The following is a 21695-nucleotide window of genomic DNA, read 5'->3' as shown; positions in this document are numbered from 1 at the left end:
GATATCTCCTAATGGTAGCATGTACAGAGTGTGTGTGTGTGTGTGTGTGTGTGTGTGTGTGTGTGTGTGTGTGTGTGTGTGTGTGTGTGTGTGTGTGTGTGTGTGTGTGTGTGTGTGTGTGTGTGTGTGTGTGTGTGTGTGTGTGTGTGTGTGTGTGTGTAGCATGTACAGAGTGAAAAGCAGCGGTCCTAGTACTGAGCCTTGTGGTACGCCATACTGAACTTGTGATCGATGAGACATCTCTTCATTCACTGCTACAAACTGATAACGGTCAGATAAGTATGATTAAAACCATGCAATTCCACTAATGCCAATATCATTTTCGAGTCTATTTAAAAGAATGTTGTGGTCGATAGTGTCAAATGCAGCATTAAGATCGAGTAACACTAATAGAGAGATACAACCACGATCGGATGATAAGAGCAAATCATTTGTGACTCTAATGAGAGCTGTTTCGGTGCTATGGTACAGTCTAAATCCTGACTGGAAATCTTCGCAGATATCATTTCTTTCTAAAAAGGAACACAGTTGTGAAGATACTGCTTTTTCTAATATCTTTGACAGAAAGGGTAGATTCGAGATCGGACTGTAATTGACTAATTCTGTAGGATCAAGTTTAACCAGCGGTTTAATCATAGCCAGCTTTAAAGTTTTTGGTACGTATCCTAATGACAAAGATGAATTAATGATATTAAGAAGAGGATCTATGACCTCTGGGAGCATCTCTTTCAGTAGCTTAGTCGGTATAGGGTCTAAAATACATGTTGTCGATTTAGATGATTTAACAAGTTTAGTAAATTCTTCCTCTCCTATAGCAATGAAGGAATCTAATTTTTCCTCAGGGAGACTACAATGCACTGCCTGATGCGATACTGTAGTAGACGGTTGTCATCACGTCACGTGTCATCTTCGCTGTCATTATCAGTTCAGCTGTATCACCTGTCTTAAGTCAATCGTCGTTATCTGTATCAACTGTGTTTCATTAATCAGTGTCATCTGTGTTTGCATTTAAGTTCCGTCTGTTCAGTCAGTCTCTGTCCGATCTCCGTTGTAAAAGTGTGTGTTGCTGCCTGTTCTGCTGTCCTGTATTTTTGATCATTAAACCTTTGTGTTGAAAAGATACCTTCATATTGTTCTGTCTTCCTGCAACCACATGTGACAATCATTTGATCTACATGTTTTTGTAGCTTTTCAATCATGGATGTACCATTTGTTTACCATTTTGCACAGTATGATCTCCATATGGTTGGCAACTACAGATGCTTTTAGGGTGTGTTGACTGGGCAGGTTTGGTTTCATCAAAACGAACTCTGGTGCAATTGGGTCTCGATCCACTTCCACATGAACTCTGGTCTGGATCGAATGAAATTTGAACTCAACATCGACCAAAGGCATCTAAACGTTGTTACAAGATGTGAGCCTAAAAAGGACAGAAGGGTCAAGCATACCTGGTTATTCTCACCATAGTCACAAAGTTTGTCCATTAGTTCGGGACAGGCATTGTAATCACTGATAAGTGAACCAGGACTAAATGTATCATTTTCTTTTTTGGTCTTCAGGTTCAAGCTTTAAAAAGAATGCAAAATGATCATAAACATGTCATAATAACAGTCTGTACATGTTGTGTAAAATCTTCTGAAGTCATACATTAGTCATTCCTGTGATAATGATTAGCTAGATCTAATGCACACTGAATGTGACGTGATAAATGATTATAATTCACAGGAGAACATCTATCTCTGGCAACTGGAAGTCAAACACCGGCTCTGCCATGCTGGAGCAAGTGGCCATGACTGACAAGTAAGTACACACACACACTCACTACTCACTCACTTAATCACTCACACAAACACACACACACACACACAAACACACACACACACACACACACACACACACACACACACACACACACACAAACACACACACACTCACTACTCACTCACTTAATCACTCACACAAACACACACACACACACACACACACACACACACACACACACACACACACACACACACACACTCACACACACACACACACACACACACAAACACACACACACTCACTACTCACTCACTTAATCACTCACACAAGCACACACACACACACACACACACACACACACACACACACACACACACACTACTCACTCACTTAATCTCACACACACACACACACACACACACACACACACACACACACACACACACACACACTTTCACAGACTCCACCAGGTTTGCAATCACTGAAAAGATCTTGGAGAATAACTCACAGACAGACAGTGAGTTTTGTTCCATTGTGCAGTTGATTGTGGCGCTTGCATGGATTTGATAAGCTGATAAAAAATAAATGTTGTATTTTGAATGCAATGCAAGTCGCTTTGGATAAAAGCATTCGCCATATGCATGAATGTAAATTTCACTAGTTTGCTTGCCCATTCAACCTTGAAGTTTAGTAAACTAACTTGGCTTGCTGTCCTTGGAGGAGGCTTGAACCCGAGGCTCGGCTTGAGCTCCGAGTTGAACCCAAACCCCAGATAATTTACTGGAGGAGAAGGGGAGGAGGAGGGCTGCCGGAAGAATTTGTCAATGGGATGACGTAGTGTCTGCTGCTTATTTAGTATGCTCGTAATGATTGACAGAACTGAATGTTTAGGCTCCTCCTGAACCTACGTTTTGAACTTGATGTATAGCTGAAGTGATCAGTAATTGTGAAAGTGAGAGCTGGTGATCTTCTCTGTAGTCTGTAGATATAATAGATAGATATGTGATCTTCTCTCCTGTAGATATAATAGATAGATATGTGATCTTCTCTCCTGTAGATATAATAGATAGATATGTGATCTTCTCTCCAGATATAAGCTGTGGGTGGACGCCTGTGCCGATGTCTTCGGAGGTCTGGACATCTGTGCTGTTAAAGCCATACATGGGAAAGATGGGAAGGATTATATCACTGAGGTGAGAGCGAGTGTTCATTTATTGACATCGATATCACTGCATGTGAGCTGAGAGTTTCAGTTCTACGCCAGACTAAAGTGTTTAATTAGTATTATAAGGATTATAGTCATACGAAGAGGCGTTTTACCACAGTGAGAGTGTTTGTTTTGTGAGGTTTTCCAAAGAACACATATATCTATGACAAATCTACTTGTGGGAATCTGAGTCAGATATTGCGACAGTTCCCTTTCAAGGGTTTTCTGTGTCTTCACAAGCGCTCTGTGTGAAACTGTTATTGTCTATTTGGTGTTGTTTTGTCACATACTGTACACTCACCTAAAGGATTATTAGGAACACCATAGTAATACTGTGTTTGACCCCCTTTCGCCTTCAGAACTGCCTTAATTCTACGTGGCATTGATTCAACAAGGTGCTGAAAGCATTCTTTAGAAATGTTGGCCCATATTGATAGGATAGCATCTTGCAGTTGATGGAGATTTGTGGGAATAGTCAGGGGGCCAATTCTGAAAAGGGCTTCCGTTAAGACTTTTGCGGACATGTTTTTGTACAAGCTGTCACCCTATTTTTTTAGTTAGAAGACACCCATAGGTAAGATATTAGGGTGGTTGTCAAGCCGATTTTTTTTTTTGTGTGACTTGTACAAGCAATTTCAGGCCAATTTTTTGGTTTCCTGCTTAACACGACATGCCAACAGTAAATGTTGAATATCTCCACAACCACAAGGACCATATTCATAAAAATGGTATCAAATGAAAGCCAACACTCATGGGATGTCTGCTGAAGTGTCAGAATGAACATTTATTGTACAGTGTAAGAGACAACAGAACTAGAACATGAAAAAAACTATCTCCGCCTAAAGAGAACCAGTTTTCAAAGTGAATATCAGCTTGGAAACATAACCTAGTATCCCAAAACCTCTATCAATCAGTACCCATATCTATGGGAATGAGTCAAGCCAAGTTTAAAGCTTGTAGGGAGAGACAGTGCAATGCTGCACAAGTTATAATACTTTAATGTCAAGGCGGAAATTTAGAACTGTAGATGATGGTCTATGGTGCTATTTGACTTAATTAGTGTACCAGGTTGTAACACAAATTATATTACATTCACATATCACTATAGTTATTAATTCCATCCTAACAAAACTGCTCTCTCACTTCTTTAGGGTTGGGGGTTAGTAACTAGTTAGTAGTAATAACTATTTAATAGTCCTATGGCAAAGGTATGTTTTTCCCCATCAAAGCAGTGGCTCTCAGGTTGGCAGAGGTTGGCTCTCAGGTTGTCAGTCTCATCCCTTTGAGACTGAATGGATTGAATAAGCAAGGTCAAGCTAAGCGCAATGCAAATAATGGTGTGTGTCTATTATATTGCAAAAATATTGCACAATATTATACTACAATAATCTCCAGAAAGAGCACAAAGACACCACTTCCTGAAAAATCACTTCAATCAAAGGGCTTTATCTTGGCTGTATTTTCCATATTTGTCTTGACAAATGAAACATTGTTCCCAATCAATATCTCTTCCTATTTGTTTTTCTTTGGACGCTAGGCTTACAGCTTCCTCTGGATCCATGTTATCTCATCTGAAGGCAAATACATTTTTCACCACACTAGTCTGATTGGTTTCTGAGTGTATCACTACAATGTCCTCTGACATAAGCTGAGGGCTTTGCTATATAACAAACTTATTAACGCTTTTAGCTATAGCAGACTGTAAAATAGGCTGCTGTGCAGCAAATAAATTAAAAACAATATTTCCATACACATCTGCACAAAACTTAATTTACCTATTAGTAAGTAAGCTAGTAATTATGAAAGTAAATTAGCCTAGCTATAAACTCACCTAAAGGATTATTAGGAACACCTGTTCAATTTCTCATTAATGCAATTATCTAATCAACCAATCACATGGCAGTTGCTTCAATGCATTTAGGGGTGTGGTCCTGGTCAAGACAATCTCCTGAACTCCAAACTGAATGTCAGAATGGGAAAGAAAGGTGATAAGCAATTTTGAGCGTGGCATGGTTGTTGGTGCCAGACGGGCCGGTCTGAGTATTTCACAATCTGCTCAGTTACTGGGATTTTCATGCACAACCATTTCTAGGGTTTACAAAGAATGGTGTGAAAAGGGAAAAACATCCAGTATGCGGCAGTCCTGTGGGCGAAAATGCCTTGTTGATGCTAGAGGTCAGAGGAGGATGGGCCGACTGATTCAAGCTGATAGAAGAGCAACTTTGACTGAAATAACCACTCGTTACAACCGAGGTATGCAGCAAAGCATTTGTGAAGCCACAACACGCACAACCTTGAGGCGGATGGGCTACAACAGCAGAAGACCCCACCGGGTACCACTCATCTCCACTACAAATAGGAAAAAGAGGCTACAATTTGCACGAGCTCACCAAAATTGGACAGTTGAAGACTGGAAAAATGTTGCCTGGTCTGATGAGTCTCGATTTCTGTTGAGACATTCAGATGGTAGAGTCAGAATTTGGCGTAAACAGAATGAGAACATGGATCCATCATGCCTTGTTACCACTGTGAAGGGTGGTGTTGGTGGTGTAATGGTGTGGGGGATGTTTTCTTGGCACACTTTAGGCCCCTTAGTGCCAATTGGGCATCGTTTAAATGCCATGGCCTACCTGAGCATTGTTTCTGACCATGTCCATCCCTTTATGACCACCATGTACCCATCCTCTGATGGCTACTTCCAGCAGGATAATGCACCATGTCAAAAAGTTCGAATCATTTCAAATTGGTTTCTTGAACATGACAATGAGTTCACTGTACTAAAATGGCCCCCACAGTCACCAGATCTCAACCCAATAGAGCATCTTTGGGATGTGGTGGAACGGGAGCTTCGTGCCATGGATGTGCATCCCACAAATCTCCATCAACTGCAAGATGCTATCCTATCAATATGGGCCAACATTTCTAAAGAATAAGGGTGTCACGATTTCGATTTTAAATCTAAATCGATCGAAATTAATGCTCAATCTCGATTATCGAATCAATGTCACGGCAGCTCGGCTTGCCTGTAATAGGTAAAACTCCTTTTCTCGAGAATATTGAAGCCTTTATTTTAAAACACATTGCAGCGAGAGCATCATATCTCGTCTGAGCGAGCTGATTGTCTGTGCTGCGGCAACTGCACGAACCTATGGCGAGTTAGCAGTGGCGTACGGTCCAATGGGAGCGCAGGGCGCCCTGCCAACCTCGAGCGCGCCAATTTGGACGTGGCTGGAGAGTATAATTCACAATAAAACTCGCCAAAGGATTTTAGGTTTAAATCGACTGAAGCGAAGTACCTGATATGAGCGAAATAGCACGGCAAGGCAAAGCAGTACTCGTTCCCTTATCTCTAAGGGAACCGAGGTTACGCAAGTAACCAAGTAGCCTACGTTCCCTTACGAGAACGTTCTCTCATACTGCGTTGCAAACGCTGTGGGAACCCAATTTAAAACGCCGTGCTATTCGCTTGTGACTGCTCTGAGGAGTCCAGGGAGCCCCGGGACTATAATAGCCAGGTAATAGGTTATATTGTTTAAGTTTCCAATTGACTGAAGATATAAGTTATTGTTACATTATGTTGTTAATAAACATTTTAAATTTGACAATGTAGTGTGTGGAATTGCGAACAAAGGTCAGATATTATTATATTGCATAAAAGTCTTAAAATGGCATAGCTTGTGCTTTCAATTTATTTTTTTAAAATCGAGAATTGAATCGAACCGTGACTTTAGAATCGAAAATGTAATCGAATCGAGGATTTGGAGAATCGTGATACCCTTACTAAAGAATGCTTTCAGCACCTTGTTGAATCAATGCCACGTAGAATTAAGGCAGTTCTGAAGGCGAAAGGGGGTCAAACACAGTATTAGTATGGTGTTCCTAATAATCCTTTAGGTGAGTGTATGTCTGGTAAGTATATAGCTAGTTGGAAAACAGTTTAGCTTACCTGTTTCTGGCAACATTTGATGGTAGAATGGTAGAATCTTGAGGTAAATGTTTGTGTAGACAAATAGATCAAGTTAATCTGTTGTGTGATTGTGTGATTCACTCCTTTATAAAGTTTTGTTCAGACTGTACTGTTGACACCTGCTGTGATCATCTTCTCTGGATCTGCTGCCTCAATCTGCTGCCAAATCACAGCTGCGCTGACACAACAGTGCCCCTTGTGGTGTGATACTCTTGTGGTATTTATTGATTATTATTTTTTAATGATCATGCTTGCACATAAGTTGGATTATATTGCACATTTGCCCAAAATTACAATAGGTAACGGAAGAAAATGGAAGCACTTTGGGGGAAAAAATCCGCTTTTACCACTTTTAAGAATATAGTGTTAAAATGGACAAAAAAACATTTTCTAAGCTGACAACCTGGCTAGAACACATGTTGAGGGGATAAATATTAATACTTGATAGGTTGTATACTTGTACCAAAAAGTGTCCGACAAAGTTTTAATATCAGTTTTGGCCTCCTGACTAGAAGCACATCCAGGGCACGAAGCTCCCGTTCCACCACATCCCAAAGATGCTCTATTGGGTTGAGATCTGGTGACTGTGGGGGCCATTTTAGTACAGTAAACTCATTGTCATGTTCAAGAAACCAATTTGAAATGATTCGAGCTTTGTGACATGGTGCATTATCCTGCTGGAAGTAGCCATCAGAGGATGGGCACATGGTGGTCATAAAGGGATGGACATGGTCAGAAACAATGCTCAGGTAGGCCGTGGCATTTAAACTATGACCAATTGGCACTAAGGGGCCTAAAGTGTGCCAAGAAAACATTCCCCACACCATTACACCACCACCACCAGCCTGCACAGTGGGAACAAGGCATGATGGATCCATGTTCTCATTCTGTTTACGCCAAATTCTGACTCTACCATCTGAATGTCTCAACAGAAATCGAGACTCATCAGACCAGGCAACATTTTTCCAGTCTTCAACTGTCCAATTTTGGTGAGCTCGTGCAAATTGTAGCCTCTTTTTCCTATTTGTAGTGGAGATGAGTGGTACCCGGTGGGGTCTTCTGCTGTTGTAGCCCATCCGCCTCAAGGTTGTGCGTGTTGTGGCTTCACAAATGCTTTGCTGCATACCTCGGTTGTAACGAGTGGTTATTTCAGTCAAAGTTGCTCTTCTACCAGCTTGAATCAGTCGGCCCATTCTCCTCTGACCTCTAGCATCAACAAGGCATTTTCGCCCACAGGACTGCCGCATACTGGATGTTTTTCCCTTTCACACCATTCTTTGTAAACCCTAGAAATGGTTGTGCATGAAAATCCCAGTAACTGAGCAGATTGTGAAATACTCAGACCGGCCCTTCTGCCACCAACAACCATGCCACGCTCAAAAATCCTAATAATCCTTTAGGTGAGTGTATATATATCAGAAAATATGGCAAGTAAGCAGTTCAGACTGTGTGTGCACCCATGAAAGCTTTAGCGTAAGTTTTGCCAGGAAGACTCAATTGTTGCGTCACTTATTACCTTCAGATCTAACCAATCGTGTTATAATACTTGGAGTATAAAAAGTACTTACACACGTCTGAGTTCGCAGATGCTGATGCCATCACTTACCTCCATCCCTCCCCACCACCACCAGGATGGTCCCTGTCCATACCTCCGAAATGTAGTGGTCCTGGGATGCCCGCCCCCTCCGAGGAGGGTCCCAGAGCAGTCAGTTCGGTCGTTCCCTGCCGGTTCGCCGTTACAGGGCGTCAGGCTGATTGCGCAACAAAATCCAGAAGCCAGTCACGAGAGGCTGGTACCTCTAGTAGAATTTTTGACTGCGTGGAAGGTACTGCCATCTCATTGGATCCTGCAGACCATAGAAAAGGGTTATCAATTACAATTTGGGTCTCGCCCGCCCAGGTTTATGGGGTCCTATCCACCGTGGTGGGCCCAATAAGTGAAAACCCTGTTAGAGAAAGGGCCCATAGAACATGTACCCCCCTCCAGCAGGAAAACCGGGTTTTACAGTCGGTATTTCATCGTTCCAAAGAAGGATGGGGGGGTTGCGTCCCACTTTGGATCTGAGAGTGGTGAACGAGTCAGTCGTGCAGCTTAAGTTCAAAATGTTAACATTGAGACAAATCATGCCACAGATCAGACCCGAGGACTGGTTTGTCATGATAGATCTCAAGGATGCATACTTCCATATATCCATCCTTCCACATCACAGGAGGTTCGCTTTCGGGGCAAAGCTTACCAATATCGAGTTCTTCAGTTCGGCCTAGCACTATCACCCCGCACTTTCATCAAATGCGTAGATGCAGCTCTGGCGCCAATGCGTCTGCAGGGTATTTGCATCATGAACTACATTGACGATTGGTTGATTCTGGCTCAGTCGCATCAGTTGGCGGTTCGGCATTGAGATGTTGTTCTCGCCCACATGAGAAAGTTGGGGTTACGGTTAAACGCCAAAAAGAGTGTGCTTTCTCCACTACAGAGGACCACTTTTCTGGTCTATGGAGGCACCATCATCTCTCTTGGCACATCAACCACCTAGAGATGTTGGCCGTATTTCTTGCCCTCAAGAATTTCCTCCCAGACCTCAGGGGCCATCATGTGCTGGTCCGGACAGACAACACATCGGTGGTCGCCTATAAAAATAATCAGGGGGGTTTACGCTCACGTTCGCTATGTGGTCCCAGGGGAAGCTGCTGTCACTCAGAGCGGCTTACATCCCTGGGGTCCAGAATATAGGAGCAGACTGTGGAGACTGGGGCTGAGGTCCGGGGAATGGAGGCTCCACCCCGAGGAGGTGGAGCAGATGTGGAGGGTGTTCGGCCGGGCACAAGTGGATCTGTTTGCGTCTCGAGAGACGTCTCACTGTCCACTTTGGTTCTCCCTCACGCATATAGCTCCTCTCGGACTGGACGCGATGGTACAGACGTGGCCGAGGCTACGTTTGTATGACCCCGATCGCTCTGCTCCCGGGAGTTCTGGAGAGAGTTCGCAGGGACCATGTATGCCTACTCCTTATAGCCCCGTGGTGGCCGGGCCGAGTTTGGCTCCCCGATTTAGTGTCTTTCCTCGACAGGCCTCCTCTGGACCTTCTGTCCCAAGCAGGGGGCTTTTGTTCACCCCCGACGATTGTTTACAAAGGCTATGTCAATCATAATAAGCTAATCTAAAAAAAATGGTTTTAAGACATGATTTAGAAATTGAAAGACTAGAACTATTTCGTATTGCAGCCAAATTACCCTGGGTAGAAATAGAATCTATAGTTGCAAAAGATATAGGGATGGATATGTATTTGTACTCTGACTTGTATAAAAAGCTAAAAAAGGCTACAAAAAATCCCTTTGTTAAAAATACTTTGATAGTATGGAATGATGTTCAGCACGCATTGGGTGAAGTCCCAACTCTTTCATACTTTTCTCCTATTTGGGGAAATAAGGACTTCAGACCAGGGGAAAATGACTCTGGTTTTAAACAGTGGGCACTAAAGGGTATTCGTAAGGTTGGGGATTTGTTTGAGGGAGATACATTGATGCCCTTTAAAGATCTTAATGAAAAATTTGGCATCCCAATGAAACACTTTTTTAAATACTTGCAAATTCGCAGTTATATCAATAACAAGCAAAACCATTCACTATCTAGACCTCTACCAACAGAACTAGAAAAGGCTATGTTTTACGAGGAACCTAGTACAAACCAAATTTCACTGTTTTATTGCAAATTTGTAAACAGTTCTAAGGAATCATCTGATTCCAAGAGAATTGCTTGGGGTATAGATTTGCAAAATGACCTTCCAGATTCAGAATGGAGCCAGATATGTGTTAAAGCCCAGAATGTGTCAATTAATACTAGATTTAAGCTGATCCAATACAACTGGGTAATGCGTACATATGTCACCCCTGAAAAGTTAAATAAATTTAACCCGGAAATCCCAGATATCTGTTTTAAATGCCAAAAACATAAGGGAACATTCTTCCATTGTATCTGGGAATGTGAGGTGATCAAGACATTCTGGCAAAAGGTGACAGCACTAATTTCTTTAATTATCTCAAAACCAATTCCAATGACCCCTGAAATATGTGCTTTGGGTTTAATTCCTGTAAGTCTACCATTATCAGGTTATCACACTAAATGATTGACATTTGTCTAGTTCATGCAAGACGTTTAGTAGCATTCTACTGGAAGAACATAGAAGGTCCATCCATTGATCATTGGTTAAAAGATCTGTCACATTGTATTGCATTGGAAAGAATAACCTACAGCATAAAGGGCAAACTAAAAGATTACCATAAAATATGGGATCTTTTTATACATTTTCTGGAAAATAGCCAAATGTCGATACAGGCAATATTAGATACCTCTCAATCCACTGATTGATATGTGTAAATATGATGTGCTTATGTATTTGAAAATATGTGGACACATTTGTCTTAGCCTTTGTATAATAACTTCTATACCTGTGTAACTGATTTTTTGGATGCTGAGGGTGGGTGTGGGTGGGGGTGGGGAGATAGTTAAAAATAAAAAAATGTTTTGTTTTTTGGAAATGTTTTTGTTATGCTACATGTTTTTCAATAAAAATATGTTTAAAAAAAAAAAAAGAACTATTTCGTATGTCTTGAGGTACGGTATTCCAAAGACTCGGGGCAGTTCAACCAAAAGCTCTACATCCCATGGTGGGGTGTACTTTTTACTTTTATTATTATTATCATATGTATTTATTTATTTATTTTTCAAATGGTCAACAGTCATTATTGTCATTAATGTAAAACTCTGACTCTGTTCTACATGCATAAAGGAAATGTTACTTTATCTTTATAAATATAACAGAGTTCAAATTGATTATCTCGTTCGTTCGTTCGTTTATTTATTTATATAGCACCTTACAGACTACCACCGTAGTTCCAAGGTGCTGTACATTGCAATAAAATCAACAGGACAGGAAAAAGACATACAACATCCATGTACAAAGTGCTAAAAAGCCAGAGAATACAGATACGGTTTTAAACGACCCTTAAAAACATTAAGATTCAAGGAAGATCTAACGTCCAATGGTAGATTGTTCCACAATCTAGGTCCAGCAACAGCGAAAGCACGATCACCTTTCGTTTTAAGACGTGTACGGGGAATCGTTAAGAGAAACTTGTTGTCTCACTAAGGCGGCAACTGTTTTCAACAGGATTTCTCTTTATTTTGATGGTCCCTTTAACACATCCTGTTGACTAGAAGTAACCTTAGGGTTAATGTGGTTAAATAGACAATATTTTGAATTTCCATGATGGAAGGATGTGGTCATGATTGTCTTCCTGGTGTCGCACCACAATGACAGAATTCTGAAATCAGATCATTGTCTACAAGAAAACAGACATCATTCTTCCTTTAGTAGAAGAGAGATTTGCTTAAGGCTACAAGTCAATGTCAGAATAATTGCATGTCAGATGATGAACTATGATGGTCAAAGCATTGATTTCTGTGTTGTTTTCAAGCACTGGTCCATTTGGAGAATTTGGTCTATTTTGCTTCCATAACATGTTTTCTTTCAGACCAGTGGACAGAAAACATCCAAAACACACATTTAAGTGTTTATTTTATTGCACTTGATCTCTTCACGTCTGTAGATTTTGAGAAGCCGAAATCTCCACTTCAGCAGCTTTACACAGATTTATTCATGTCTTTATTCTTATGGGTAATTCATATATATATATATATCACATATATAATTCATACACCTGATTTATATAACATTTATACATTGAAAATGTATTTTTTCTGTCTGTTGACAGTACTTTATTATTTATGGAGTGATAAAAAGAGAACTGCAACTTAATATTTTAAGTCAAGCACAAACACATACCTTTTTAAGTTGAAACAACACATTCTTTCTTATTCTAATGTTGAATCTTAAGTTGTAATTAATAATCGCAGCAATCATTAGTGTAAAAACTAACAAGAATTAAAAAAATTGCTTTATCCAATGTTCAGATTTCTCCTCTGGAAATGTGTGTAAATTGTTTTTTTAATTAACATGATAATGCCTAATTTGCATATTTAAACAACATTTCAGAAAACATGTAATACTTTTTTGTTGTTGTTGCAATTTTTAATGCAATCAATCAACTGGTGATTTCTATCAGTAAATATTTTACCCTATTTACATGGGGTGTCTTTGTGTAGTTATTTTAGTTTTAATAAATAGTTCTTCATATGTTCATATATATTCTTCAAAATATCTTCCTTTAAGTTCAGCAGAAGTTCCAAACTCAAACAGGTTTGGAACAACAGTAAATGATGGGTGAACTATCCCTTTAATATTGTTGTTTTGTGTCTTGGATTCCTTTGAATGCTGAGAACCATCGCTGCTCATCTTAATGCATTAATGCTTGCGTGTGTGTGTGTGTGTGTGTGTGTGTGTGTGTGTGTGTGTGTGTGTGTGTGTGTGTGTGTGTGTGTGTGTGTGTGTGTGTGTGTGTGTGTGTGTGTGTGTGTGTGTGTGTGTGTGTATGCAGGTGGTGGGATCTTCGATGCAGCTCATTGGTGAACACCAGCTTGAGGACCGTCAGCTGATCGCCGCCATCGTTCTGGCCAAGATGAACCAGGAATCCAGTCGCTCGGCCTCTCGTTCTCCACACAGACCTGCGACCACTGCACAACCTGCACACGTACGTCACCAAACTCAAACGATCGTGAACTCTATTAATGATACAGAGGGACTGGGGTTTAGATCCATTTGCAGCTTTATTAACATTAACACCACCATCAGGCAAACAAGCGATGAATACTTAAATAATTATAATACCATCAAACAATCACAGCAAACAATCATAAACCAGAGAAACGGTCCAAGGATCAAAAGACAAATAATGCTCTGTAATGTTAGTTCAGTGCTTAAATATCCACAGGAACAGGAAACAGGTGTGCAGGGAATCAGTCCAGGGATCATGGGAAATGTAGTTTAGAAGGGAATAGACTAATATCCAGGCCCTCTGTTGGTGATCGAGAGGAGTTGCAGGATTCATAACACTAATACAATGGATATTATCAGTTTGGTGCAAGAAATGATATTCCACTAAACAAACGTACAGCACATTGTCCAAACCAATGTGTGTTTGCATATACAGGATTTTAACAGACCAGGGTTATTGTATGTAAGTATTAAAAACATATCTGTTAATTGAAATAAACCTGCCATAAAATAAAGTGTAGATATTAGATGAAAAACTGAAGCTAAACGAAAATTAGAAATGTTGCTTTGGCAAAAAACTGCAAAAAGTAAAAATGTAAGCACTAAAATTATTACATTATTTAGGCTAAAACCTAAATAGCAATATTTATTTATAAAGAAAACAAAAAAGTTAAATAAGATGACAAAAGCACATGATGAAATTACAAAAACATTTAAAAAATATATAAAAACAAAAGCAAACAATTCGTCCCCTTGTAGTCAATAATTTGCTCAATAACTCTAAACTTAAATGTAGTTTATAATTTTTTGTTTTTTCCTAGAAAAAAATGTCTTCATGCCTTAAAATATCTTGAATGTAACTCGACACCCTCGCCTCATTTAGTATGCGCGGTTCTATGAATATGCAAATGAGCCCCGCCTCCACTCACTCACTCAGCTCAGAGATCCACTGGTTGACGATCACACGTTAATCTGATTGGTTACAAGGTAGTTTGTGACGTCAGAAACACCAGCGATTTCAAAGCGTGTTTTTGAGACTGTCTTTGGTTCACTGCAGTTTTAAGGAGGAAATACTCAGCAATGCTGTCGACTTATGAATTTACACATGGTTTGTGTTAAAGCGTATTAAAAACACCACATAGACACATAAACAACATTAACAGCTGGATTTTAATAGAACTATAACATAACTAAAATATCACTGCTGTATACTTGATACTGCCATTGAACCTAAAATGATAGTTCGCCTAACAATAAAAACAGTGTCATCATTTACTGGCTTCATGTGGTTACAAACCTCAAAGACTTTCTTTATTTTAAAGACTGCTACAATAGAAGGCATTCAGGCCCAAAACAATATTACACCCCAATGACTTTCATTGCATATGGACAAAAAACACATTTTCAAGATTTCCTCTATTTGTGTTCCACAGAAGAAAGAAACTCAGATCTGAATTACAGTCAAATTGTCATTTTTACGTCCAGTGTTGTAAATGTGTCGAGTGTGTGTCGAGTGTTGTAAATGTGTCGAGTGTGTGTCGAGTGTTGTAAATGTGTCGAGTGTGTGTCGAGTGTTGTAAATGTGTCGAGTGTGTGTTGAGTGTTGTAAATGTGTCAAGTGTGTGTCCAGTGTTGTAAATGTGTCCAGTGTGTGTCGAGTGTGTGTCGAGTGTTGTAAATGTGTCGAGTGTGTGTCGAGTGTTGTAAATGTGTCGAGTGTGTGTCGAGTGTTGTAAATGTGTCGAGTGTGTGTCGAGTGTTGTAAATGTGTCGAGTGTGTGTCCAGTGTTGTAAATGTGTCCAGTGTGTGTCGAGTGTGTGTCGAGTGTTGTAAATGTGTCGAGTGTGTGTCGAGTGTTGTAAATGTGTCGAGTGTGTGTCGAGTGTTGTAAATGTGTCGAGTGTGTGTCGAGTGTTGTAAATGTGTCGAGTGTGTGTCGAGTGTGTGTCGAGTGTTGTAAATGTGTTGAGTGTGTGTCGAGTGTTGTAAATGTGTTGAGTGTGTGTCGAGTGTTGTAAATGTGTCGAGTGTGTGTCGAGTGTGTGTCGAGTGTTGTAAATGTGTTGAGTGTGTGTCGAGTGTTGTAAATGTGTCGAGTGTGTGTCGAGTGTTGTAAATGTGTCCAGTGTGTGTCGAGTGTGTGTCGAGTGTTGTAAATGTGTCGAGTGTGTGTCGAGTGTGTGTCGAGTGTTGTAAATGTGCCCAGTGTGTGTCGAGTGTGTGTCGAGTGTTGTAAATGTGTCGAGTGTGTGTCGAGTGTGTGTCGAGTGTTGTAAATGTGCCCAGTGTGTGTCGAGTGTTGTAAATGTGTCGAGTGTGTGTCGAGTGTTGTAAATGTGTCCAGTGTGTGTCGAGTGTGTGTCGAGTGTTGTAAATGTGTCGAGTGTGTATCGAGTGTGTGTCCAGTGTTGTAAATGTGTCGAGTGTGTGTCCAGTGTTGTAAATGTGTCCAGTGTGTGTCCAGTGTTGTAAATGTGTCCAGTGTGTATCGAGTGTGTGTCCAGTGTTGTAAATGTGTCCAGTGTGTGTCGAGTGTGTGTCCAGTGTTGTAAATGTGTCCAGTGTGTGTCGAGTGTGTGTCGAGTGTGTGTCGAGTGTTGTAAATGTGTCGAGTGTGTGTCGAGTGTTGTAAATGTGTCGAGTGTGTGTCGAGTGTTGTAAATGTGTCCAGTGTGTGTCGAGTGTTGTAAATGTGTCGAGTGTGTGTCGAGTGTTGTAAATGTGTCGAGTGTGTGTCGAGTGTTGTAAATGTGTCGAGTGTGTGTCGAGTGTTGTAAATGTGTCCAGTGTGTGTCGAGTGTTGTAAATGTGTCCAGTGTGTGTCGAGTGTGTGTCGAGTGTTGTAAATGTGTCCAGTGTGTGTCGAGTGTGTGTCGAGTGTGTGTCGAGTGTTGTAAATGTGTCGAGTGTGTGTCGAGTGTTGTAAATGTGTCCAGTGTGTGTCGAGTGTTGTAAATGTGTCCAGTGTGTGTCGAGTGTTGTAAATGTGTCCAGTGTGTGTCGAGTGTGTGTCGAGTGTTGTAAATGTGTCCAGTGTGTGTCGAGTGTGTGTCGAGTGTTGTAAATGTGTCCAGTGTGTGTCGAGTGTTGTAAAAAGGCCACCAGCCATATCACCCTGTAGCCCAAGACTGGTTGCCCACTGAAGCTAAGCAGGGCTGAGCCTGGTCAGTACCTGGATGGGAGACCTCCTGAGAAAACCAGGTTTCTGCTGGAAGAGGTGTTAGTGAGGCCAGCAGGGGGTGCTCACCCTGTGGTCTGTGTGGGTCCTAATGCCCCAGTATAGTGACAGGGAAACTATACTGCCAAAAGAGCACCGTCCTTCGGATGAGACGTTAAACCGAGGTCCTGACTCTCTGTGGTCATTAAACATCCCAGGATGTCTTTCGAAAGAGTAGGGGTGTAACCCCGGCATCCTGGCCAAATTTGCCCAGTGGCCTCTGTCCATCATGGCCTCCTAATCCTCCCCATATACTGATTGGCTTCATCACTGTCTCCTCTCCACCAGTAAGCTGGTGTGTGGTGGGCGTTCTGGCGCAATATGGCTGCCGTCGCATCATCCAGGTGGATGCTGCACATCGGTGGTGGTTGAGGAGATTCCCCCCTTCTATGTAAAGCGCTTTGAGTGTCGAGAAAAGCGCTATATAAATGTAATGAATTATTATTATTATTATTAAATGTGTCGAGTGTGTGTCGAGTGTTGTAAATGTGTCGAGTGTGTGTCGAGTGTTGTAAATGTGTCGAGTGTGTGTCGAGTGTTGAAAATGTGTCGAGTGTGTGTCGAGTGTTGTAAATGTGTCGAGTGTGTGTCGAGTGTTGTAAATGTGTCGAGTGTGTGTCGAGTGTGTGTCGAGTGTTGTAAATGTGTCCAGTGTGTGTCGAGTGTTGTAAATGTGTCGAGTGTGTGTCGAGTGTTGTAAATGTGTCGAGTGTGTGTCGAGTGTTGTAAATGTGTCGAGTGTGTGTCGAGTGTGTGTCGAGTGTTGTAAATGTGTCCAGTGTGTGTCCAGTGTTGTAAATGTGTCGAGTGTGTGTCGAGTGTTGTAAATGTGTCCAGTGTGTGTCGAGTGTTGTAAATGTGTCCAGTGTGTGTCGAGTGTTGTAAATGTGTCCAGTGTGTGTCGAGTGTTGTAAATGTGTCCAGTGTGTGTCGAGTGTGTGTCGAGTGTTGTAAATGTGTCCAGTGTGTGTCGAGTGTTGTAAATGTGTCGAGTGTGTGTCGAGTGTGTGTCGAGTGTTGTAAATGTGTCCAGTGTGTGTCGAGTGTTGTAAATGTGTCCAGTGTGTGTCGAGTGTTGTAAATGTGTCCAGTGTGTGTCGAGTGTGTGTCGAGTGTTGTAAATGTGTCCAGTGTGTGTCGAGTGTTGTAAATGTGTCCAGTGTGTGTCCAGTGTTGTAAATGTGTCCAGTGTGTGTCCAGTGTTGTAAATGTGTCCAGTGTGTGTCGAGTGTTGTAAATGTGTCCAGTGTGTGTCGAGTGTTGTAAATGTGTCCAGTGTGTGTCGAGTGTTGTAAATGTGTCCAGTGTGTGTCGAGTGTTGTAAATGTGTCCAGTGTGTGTCGAGTGTGTGTCGAGTGTTGTAAATGTGTCCAGTGTGTGTCGAGTGTTGTAAATGTGTCCAGTGTGTGTCCAGTGTTGTAAATGTGTCCAGTGTGTGTCCAGTGTTGTAAATGTGTCCAGTGTGTGTCGAGTGTGTGTCGAGTGTTGTAAATGTGTCCAGTGTGTGTCGAGTGTTGTAAATGTGTCCAGTGTGTGTCCAGTGTTGTAAATGTGTCCAGTGTGTGTCGAGTGTTGTAAATGTGTCCAGTGTGTGTCGAGTGTTGTAAATGTGTCCAGTGTGTGTCGAGTGTTGTAAATGTGTCCAGTGTGTGTCGAGTGTTGTAAATGTGTCCAGTGTGTGTCGAGTGTGTGTCGAGTGTTGTAAATGTGTCCAGTGTTGCCCCCTAGTGTGGAATCACCAGAAATGCGCTTCAAATCGTTAGCCTCATAGCATAATTGCCCAAGTCTTTTTTAATGAATTATTTCTTATGCTATGAGGCTAACGGAATGTAATCTTGAATGTCCAGTAAGACTGAAGGTTTCTTTGTGTGTGTTCACAGAGCGCTGCCTTAAAAGAAAGCCTGACTGACCCCAACAAGACCCTCGGCCAGCGTCCTCCTCCACAAGGTTGTTTACAGTACATTCTCGACTGTAATGGAGTTGCTGTCGGACCAAAACAAGTCCAGGCAAAATGATTTCCACTGCCACAATCCCAGATAAACCACAATAACACGAGCGCTCAGTTCCCTGGTGCTGGTTGAGGTTCAGATAGTGACAGATGCCGCAGTTTGAGCTCGTGCTCTTCAGAATCTGTCGTTTCTCTCCCCTGTTCACTGTTCTGTCGTTGTTCGCTTGTGATGGCTGTGTGTGTGTGTGTGTGTGTGTGCGTGTGTGTGTGTTATACATGTGATGTTTTTATTCAAACGTAGTGTTTGTGGTTTTGCATGAGTGATGTCCTCGTGTTCACATCTTAAATGTGTTTTTAACAAAATAAGATTTGCGGTTTCAGTATTTCCAGCATGATTTCTAAAGAGGTGTTTTTTTTAATCATTTGCTTCCTCAAGGTTACCAAGAAAATATTCGTTCAGCCTGATGATCTGTTAACAGATTATAACCATTAGGAAAACAAAGACATTTAAAGGATTTCTTTAAATCTGAATGGCCATTACATTCCAGTCTGAGGCCAGGCAATTTCAGGAATCAGGAATGTTTCAGAATGAGAATGAGTTCGTCCTCCCATGAACTCTTGACTGTCAGCTTATGAAAATAAAAAAAATTAGTGTTCATCACAGGGGTCCAAGACCCCATTTTGTCGCACTTGAACCACGAAAAAAAAAAAAAAGAAAAAAAAAAGAACATTGACTGGATTTGATGAGTTTTTTGTTTGAAATTTAGAAAAGTAACAAATCCTTCTCTCGCGGGTCAATCTGACTCCCTCAGGAATGAGTGGAATGTGAGGAATGCTTCAGTACACATTGAAAAACCGAAAAATGCTCAAAATTCAAACTAAAAATGTATTTTATAATATCTACATGTGTATCTGAATGCATACTGAAGAGAAACTGACTTTAGGACCCAGAGGAACAGCTCATTTACTCCATAGAGCTATAAGGGCATCTAGAGTCATGAAATATCATGATATATTATTTATTTCCCACAAGAGGTCAGCAGAGACTCCCAATGTGAGATATTTAGAGCTGAATTAAAAGGGTTATGCATGAAATTGTGAGTTATTTTGAATTTAAGTTGAAAGAATGTGAGGAATGTGCTTAAATTACTATTTATTTATTATTTATTGATCAGATCTAGTAATTTAAAGGTAAATAAAAAAAACAAATATTATGAAAATTAAATAAAAATAAGCTTTCTGGACAAAAAAAAAAAAAAAAAAAAACCATCTTGACCCGCGAGGGAAAGATGTGCGAGGGAAGGATGAGCGTTAACAGATTATAACCACGAGGAAACAAAGACATTTGAAGGATTTCCTTAAATCTGAATGGCCATTACATTCCAATCTGAGGCCAGTCAATTTCAGGAATCATCAGAGAATGAGTCCGTCCTCCCGTGAACTCTTGACTGTCAGCTTATGTTATATATATATATCCTTATGAGCAATATATAACCTACTGTAGTGGAATAGTCAATCACAAGAAACCTGACATGTTAATATTTCACCCCAAAATCACAAGATTATATAAGAACTTATATTTTGCATAATGAAAATAAAGCCTATTTTAAAACCATTGAGGTTTTTTGCATTGCATTTGTGTGCATTATTTTCATGTTTAATAATAATTAGATTAAAAAAATGCACCACAGGATATTTATTTCTGATTATTTTAAAGATTGTAAAAGAAACTTTACATTGTAAGGCACTAAAGAAATTATTTCATTACAGTAATGATAATCTATTGACAACAAGAATAATAGGAAATACCAAAAAACCTCAAAAGTTAATTGTCTAGATGATTTACCGTAATGAGAAGTTGTCATGAAAATAATGTCACAATGCAAAATAATTAACGTGGCTTCATTTTCCTTTTGTAAAATATATTTTCATTTCTTTCGATTTTGTCGTGAAATGTGGCCTGGACATGTTTTTATGACATTCACCCGAATAAGAAAGCAAATTTCCTTTTTTGCAGATCTCTTACAATAATCTTTGTTATGACTGTTTAAAAGCTGATCTGAGGTGCATCATAAATGCAATGCAGTTTTATAGTATTGCTTAGAGGTATTTTCGAGGAACCGCTTTTAAGCCATTCAGTGTTTTTTATGCAAAGACGTTCAATCAAATTGCCAATTTAGTGCTACAGATTTGGCCTTGACATTTAATAATGCAATATTTGACCAACAATGAGCTTTTCCAGCTTTAAAGACATAATGCTTGGTGTTCTTGGACTGAATATGTATAACAGGGACGTCTGAGGTGTTTTCAGTGTAGTGCCTGTTCTGTATATTGCTGTTTTTAACTGTTTTATCAACATGCAAGATGGTATCTATAACACACGTGAGAGGTATCTGTGTTCAGAGTTGAAAATGTGTCTTTATATTGCATGGAAACTGTTAGCTTAAGATCATTTGCATGCATTACCAAAGAAATATTTTTGTGTGAAAAGTATAACTAATGAAATCAATGAATGTACTCATCAAGCATACTGAAAAAAATGTCAGTTGTGAACAATCAGGTCTCTATCTCTATATGCTGATGTGGCGTCCCATAGTGTGTGACTTAATATCCACTAACTTGGGTTGATTAGGCTTTGCTGTTGTCACTGCCTCTTTAAATCCAGTACTTGGGTTATAACTGTGATTTGTGTCTGATATAGATCTAGTCTTTCCCCCTCATGTCCAAAGTAATAAAGCTCCCATTTTCCAGACTTACTGTGCTGTGTTACTGAACCTCATTTCAAAACGAAATACCCTTTACGAAAGACACAAAACTTTCAAAAGGGTCAAAGCCCAGTGTATTCTCATTCATAGTGAGATATCGGGAAACATAATCAAGCATTTCTTTAAACAAACAAGAGACACCTCACTCACAA

The 21695-nt window shown here is 40.5% G+C and overlaps 1 protein-coding gene across 1 annotated transcript in view; it reads left to right on the top strand.

The window, feature by feature from the left end:
• syn2b (synapsin IIb) overlaps window positions 1-21695 on the top strand; it is a gene marked incomplete at both ends in the record, with an annotated part of 150121 nt that overhangs the window by 120231 nt on the left and 8195 nt on the right. Inside the window, 4 exons of the mRNA XM_081357887.1 lie at window positions 1726-1800; window positions 2855-2957; window positions 13437-13589; window positions 18711-18777. Of these exons, the coding sequence (XP_081214013.1) occupies window positions 1726-1800; window positions 2855-2957; window positions 13437-13589; window positions 18711-18777 (398 nt within the window). The remainder of the gene's footprint in view (window positions 1-1725; window positions 1801-2854; window positions 2958-13436; window positions 13590-18710; window positions 18778-21695) is intronic.

The sequence above is a fragment of the Scardinius erythrophthalmus genome (assembly GCF_964197995.2).
Source record: "Scardinius erythrophthalmus genome assembly, chromosome: 25".
NCBI classification, from domain to species: domain Eukaryota; kingdom Metazoa; phylum Chordata; class Actinopteri; order Cypriniformes; family Leuciscidae; genus Scardinius; species Scardinius erythrophthalmus.
This window is presented reverse-complemented; position numbering and strand designations above follow the sequence as displayed.